This window comes from Mandrillus leucophaeus, unplaced genomic scaffold (assembly GCF_000951045.1).
Source record: "Mandrillus leucophaeus isolate KB7577 unplaced genomic scaffold, Mleu.le_1.0 Scaffold3, whole genome shotgun sequence".
Taxonomy (NCBI): Eukaryota; Metazoa; Chordata; class Mammalia; order Primates; family Cercopithecidae; genus Mandrillus; species Mandrillus leucophaeus.
In genome coordinates, this window is record NW_012103142.1 from 15,263,028 (window position 1) to 15,269,027 (window position 6,000).

A 6,000-nucleotide genomic window follows, 5' to 3' on the forward strand; every position below is an offset into this window, starting at 1 on the left:
ATATTTTTTCCATGTATGTATGTGTATATATGTACATAATTATGTATTATATATTACATGTTATATAATGTATAATAAGCTATTCTATAATGCATATTTTATAATATAAAATCTATGTGTGTGTGTGTGTGTGTGTGTTTTTTTTTTTTTTGAGATGAAGTCTCACTCTGTGGCCCAGCTGGCGTGCATGGCATGATCTTGGCTCACTGCAACCTCTGCCTCCAAGGATTAAGTGATTCTCCTGCCCCAGCCTCCTGAAGAGCTGGTACTATAGGCATGTGCCACCACACCTGACTAATCATTTTATTTTTAGTAGATACGGAGTTTCGGCATGCTGGCCAGGCTAGTCTCAAACTCCTGACCTCAGGTGATCTGTGTGCCTCAGCCTCCCAAAGTGCTGGGATTACAGGCATGAGCCACTGCACCTGGCCCTATAGGTGTATTTTTTATGTAGAGAGAGCAAACGATAAAGCAAAAGAGCAACATGTTAATAATAGGTAAACGTTGGCACAGGTATATAGGTATTCTTTGTACTGTTGTTGCAACTTTTCAAAAGTTTGGAAATATGTACAAATAAGATTTTTTTTTTAAATTAAAAAGAAGGGGGCAATTGAAGCTTTCCCCAGACAGGCTTCCAGTAAATAGTTGTCTTATTCAAGTTTATGCAGGATTAGACTGCTAAGACCCAACTAGGATGTTTGCCTCTGTCCGACTTTCACTTGACTTTTGACCATTTACATCATAGGTGTCCAATCTTTTGGCTTCCCTGAGCCACACTGGAAGAAGAATAGTCTTGGGCCACATAAAATACACCAACAATAGCTGATAAGCTTTAAAAAAAAATGCTGGGGGAGGTGGCTCATGCCTGTAATCCCAGCACTTTGGGAGGCCGAGGCAGGCAGATCACCTGAGGTTGGGAGTTCGAGACCAGCCTGACCAACACGCAGAAACCCCATCTCTACTAAAAATACAAAATTAGCTGGGCGTGGTAGCACATGCCTGTCATCCCAGCTACTCGGGAGGCTGAGACAGAAGAATTGCTTGAACCTGGGAGGTGGAGGTTGCAGTGAGCCGAGATCGTGCCATTGCACTCCAGCCTGGGCAACAAGAGCTAAATTCTGTCAAAAAACAAAACAAACAAACAAAAAAACCCTCATAATGTTTTCAGAAAGTTTATGAATCTGTGTCGGGCTGCATTCAAAGCTAAAACTTAAAGCTGTCCTGGGTCAGGGGTGGGACAAACTTAATTTACACAAATCAACAAGGGGAAGCAAAATGAGTTGCAAGACTTTAACTTTTCCTAAATTTTTCATTATAGAAGTAGCATGTACTTAGTACAGACAACTTGGGGAAAGTACAGAAAACTAATAAAGAAAAAAGAAAACCATGCATAAATCCCACCACACTAGGGAAAAAGAAATGTCACTTTAGCATATTTCCATTCAGTCTTATTCTCAAGTTTTATGAGAGTTGGGATTATATTCTATAAAGTATGTGGTTTGGTGTTTGTTTTTTTCCTTTAACCTAGTATAAACACTTTCCTGGCTAAAATCAAAAACTTCATAAAATCTTGAATGTCAACATAATATTCCATTCTATGAATACACCATAATTTACTTAGTTATTTCCCTAAAACTGTCCTTCTGTTGTTTTCAATTTCTGTGAGACATGATGTTGGTTTAAAAGTTTAAGATCTTTGGCCGGGCGCGGTGGCTCAAGCCTGTAATCCCAGCACTTTGGGAGGCCGAGACGGGCGGATCACGAGGTCAGGAGATCGAGACCATCCTGGCTAACACGGTGAAACCCCGTCTCTACTAAAAAATACAAAAAACTAGCCGGGCGAGGTGGCTGGCGCCTGTAGTCCCAACTACTCGGGAGGCTGAGGCAGGAGAATAGCGTAAACCCGGGAGGCGGAGCTTGCAGTGAGCTGAGATCCGGCCACTGCACTCCAGTCTGGGCGACGGAGTCTCGCTCCGTCTCAAAAAAAAAAAAAAAAAAAAGTTTAAGATCTTTGTGCTTATAACTTTGTTTCAATATTTCTGATTATACCTTTATGATAGAGTCACAAGAATGGAATTGCCATGCCAAATGGTATCAATATTTGTAAGACTACAAAAAGCCAAACTGCTGTTTAGAAAAGTAGATACACCCCTTTCTCTTTGAGGGGAGAGGACACACCTGAATGAGGTTATCAAAACTGGGCTGAAGTTTCATTTAGGATTTAAAGAAAGGGAAGTTACTGCACAGTCTGAAAACTGCAGTCTTCAGATCAAACTGAGCTCTGGGACAAGTTCTGTAAGCTATTTTTTTGCCCCCAAAAGAGGAAAGGCCAAAATATTCCAGCCCATATGCAACACATGCTGACTACCAGGAAAGTAACACTGAGCCTCAGATGATGACCGACCTATTATGCTTCTGGGGTCTACAATCCAAAACACTATCCTACCCTCCTGACAGACATGGGATCCTAAAAAGTTAAGTGGGGAAAATATATATGTGAAGAAATTGTTAGGAATCTAAAAGCAAGGTTCTGATTGAAGAAGGCAAACTTATGACAGGTTGGGTTTTGTCCACTTTACTTGCTTCACAGCCTAATCGTATAGAAAAAGCAAGTGCTCCAACAGTCAGGAGTCTCGTCCCATCTGTCCTCAAAAACAACTAGCCTCTTGTTTGGACCAATGTTGCCAAATCTCTCTGAACTCAAATCCCTCATTTGTTAAATGACAAGGTCAAACAAAGTCCCTAGGGGTCACCCAGGTCTCTGATTCTGCAACATTCTTCTGTTTTAAAGGTACCAGGGGAAAAGGAGGAAGAGAGATTATTCTCTCTGAATGTATTACTTCTAATAAGACAGTCAATCTCTTTTTCTATAACACGAGTAGATCAAGTAGCGTTTGCTCTACAAAAAAGATTCCACAAACTATGCATTCCCATTCCTTCAGAAAACAGGGACCAGGGAAAAAGCAGCAGAGAGATCTGTGAGCGAGGAGAAAAGAGAGAAGGCTCACCATGTCCATTGCAGTAGTAGATCCATTTCTCCCGGTTCTGGGTTGGAGTCATGGCTTTCTTCAGCCCTGCCTTTTCCACAATGGCACTGGGATCCTGCCGGGGCCCCTTTTTCAGAGTCCTCGAGCTTTTCCGGATACTGCACACCACAATCACCACAAGCACCAGCAGCAGGAAAAGCACAATCATCCAGGGCAAATGCTCATTGATGTCAAAATGCTTGTGTAGGTTCTGTCTAGGATGTCCCCTCTTGGGGCCCTTGATGGGCGTGCTGGACTTCTCGCCCCCAGTGGCCTCCATGGACGGCAGCAGCTTCAGGATGTGTCTGTGGTGGGGGCCTTGCTGGTGGTTGACTACCTGAAGGTTTGGGAGGGTCTTGTTCACATCTTCCTTCCCCCTTGCTGAGCTTGTGTTGTCAGGGACTGTCCCTTCCTGGATGCTACTCAGTACCTTTGGTCTAACAGAGGCAGAAGAGTTGGATTCTGTTGAGTTCATGCCTAGAAAAAAGAGTAGGGAGGGGGGAAGAGCTTTTCCATATTTGGGGATCTATACATTCCCTCCTTTCCCAGGTCATCTCCAAGCTAGGCCAGATAATCAAAGATGAGATGACCTTTGGGGCTTAAGAATAAATTATGTTGCACATTTTCATAAAGACCCTATGTGGAAGGCAAAAATGGAACTGAACCACTAAACTCACTTTCTTACACCAAAACCAAGGGCATCCTTAAGGATCCAACAGCTGAGCTTGACAGCAGCTTCTCCTGTACTTCATATACTGAGCAGGCACATACATGTGCAGAGATCTAATCAATTCTTATTTTCAGTTTTCAGAGAACCAGTTCAAATTTAATTCTTTTGTCCATCCTCCTTCTCCCACCTTTTGACTATTTTATGATGCAGTGGTAAAACTGAGACTATGACTAAGATAAAGAAAAGAAATCAAATGCAAATTTGACTAGTGAAAGACTTGGTGGGACAGTTCAGTGATTAAGAGCATCTGTTATCAAGAGATTAAACAAGATTTGGGCTGGCAGCTTAGCGGACTTCTCTCAGAGAAGTCTCCACAAGTAATCTTCATTAAGAAGTGTGAGAGATGGGAATTCTGAGTCCCAAGAGACAGGACTTGGCCTAAGAAAAGCTGGAGTGGCCATCTGAGCTCTTGGAGGTGGTTTCTTCATTTCAATTGGCAGTTGTAAGATGGCTCTCTCCACAGGGTTATCATGAAGGCTAAATGTAATCATGCATGAGAGGACACTAGGAGGAACAACTCAAGTGGGTCATCATCTCATGAAAATTACATTCAATCAAAAAGGATTTGAAAATAAAGCATAAATTTTATATTCTGCTGGAGGTTCTGATGGAAAACTTGAATAATTGATACAAGGAGTAAAGTTAAAATCATTAGGAAAAAATAAAGTTATTATTTTCCAGACATGAGTGCTAGTTTCCTTCAATCCGATACAAATTTGCCTATTTCCTGATGCTTCTAACTTTCCTACCCATTCTTTGCCCCACCTGGATTCAAAATTCGTGCCTCGCTTCCAGATGTAATGGTATTTTCTCCCTTTCTCCCTCTTTCTCTGCTCCTGCCTGTGTCTGCCTGGGACTGACTCCATGTTGGGAAACTTTTAATCTGGAAGGAACCTGAAACATCTAAATCATTCATTTGTTTGACAAGTTTGAAACCGAGGCCTGAAGAGGTTAAGTGACTTACATAAGGTCACACGCTGTCCTTGTTTCTCTTGGTTCATATTTTATAGCTTGATGTGACCTAGTTTTTAGATATTTGATCTCCCCTAATAGAAAAATTCTAAGTCTACATGTTTCTAATAAGTCCAAAGAAGCCAGATTTAATTAGCCACCATTTGAAGGCCTCTTCTCCAAGGGGTGACTTTGGAATAACAAAGTGGAGAAAACATCTTTGGTACAAGCCCACTCTTGGTACCGCCACTGGGCTCAAAGCCTTCCTCAAATAAATAATTCATGAGGTTAAGTTACCTTTGGGAACATAAGTGGAGGAAGGGACTTCATGGGAATCCATGTGCTCTGGGCGTGAAAAGATGGCTGTGCCAGGGGAAGGTGAAGTGGAGCTGGAGAAGGACGGAAGTGTGCCACAGACGTTGTCTGCCTCCTTGGTCCCTGGCTTGATCACCACCAGGTTCTGACTCAGACAGTCTGTGTATGCTTTGCATTTCATCACACTAGAAGGCACATCTGAGAAGGTACCCCGAGCACACTGCTTACACCGCACATCCTCAGTCTCTGTCCCTTTCTTCCGCACACCCCAACCCACAGGACACACCGTATGGGGGGCACAGGTTGCGTTAGACTGGAACATGCCAGGTGGGCAAGTGCATTCTCGGTCAGTCAAGGCAGCACAAGGTAATTTCTCAATCATTGGCCATGGGCATGGCTGACTACAGTCATGACATTTCTCTATGCCATTCTCATGCCTGGTAAAGGTCCCCACAGGGCAACTGCTGCAGACGCGCAGGCTTGTGTTGGTACAATGCTCAGAGACATAGGTTCCTGCTGGACACTTGTCACAGGTTAGCACCTGGCCGGTGGCACGGTCAACATGGCGGTATGTGCCAATGAGATTCGAGGCCTTCTGTTCTGGCTGAGCTGTGGTGATGCTAAGGAATCCAAGCTGAAAGAAACAGAAGGGAAGGGAAAGGAACAAAAACCAAGAAGATGTTACATAGGAGCAGGGGAGAAAAAGGGTCAACAATTCCAGCACCACCATCATCATTCCTGTTAAAGATCCGACCAGGACTGCATCCTCTTGACAGCGTGCTACAACACAGTAGAACTACAGAAACAAAGACGTGGATCCCATTCTACAGCTTGATCTACTGGCTGTGACGCTTTGGTTTCATTGCCTGACCTTTGCCTCAGCTTTCTTTTTTCCATTTGTAAAATGAAACTGACAATGCATCTCAAATTGATTATAAAAATCAGTTGAGAATATGGATGTGAAAACACTTCGTAGCT

At 43.1% G+C, this 6,000-nt stretch overlaps 1 protein-coding gene across 1 annotated transcript in view; it reads right to left on the reverse strand.

Annotated features, from left to right (window-relative positions):
- The window catches only part of TNFRSF21 (tumor necrosis factor receptor superfamily, member 21), a 51,061-nt gene extending 45,404 nt beyond the window's left edge, over positions 1–5,657 (reverse strand). Inside the window, exons 1-2 of the mRNA XM_011986876.1 lie at positions 5,005–5,657; positions 3,009–3,503 (exon numbers count right to left, since the gene is read on the reverse strand). Of these exons, the coding sequence (XP_011842266.1) occupies positions 3,009–3,503; positions 5,005–5,404 (895 nt within the window). The 5' untranslated portion in view covers positions 5,405–5,657. The remainder of the gene's footprint in view (positions 1–3,008; positions 3,504–5,004) is intronic.
- Between the last annotated feature and the right edge of the window lie 343 nt (positions 5,658–6,000).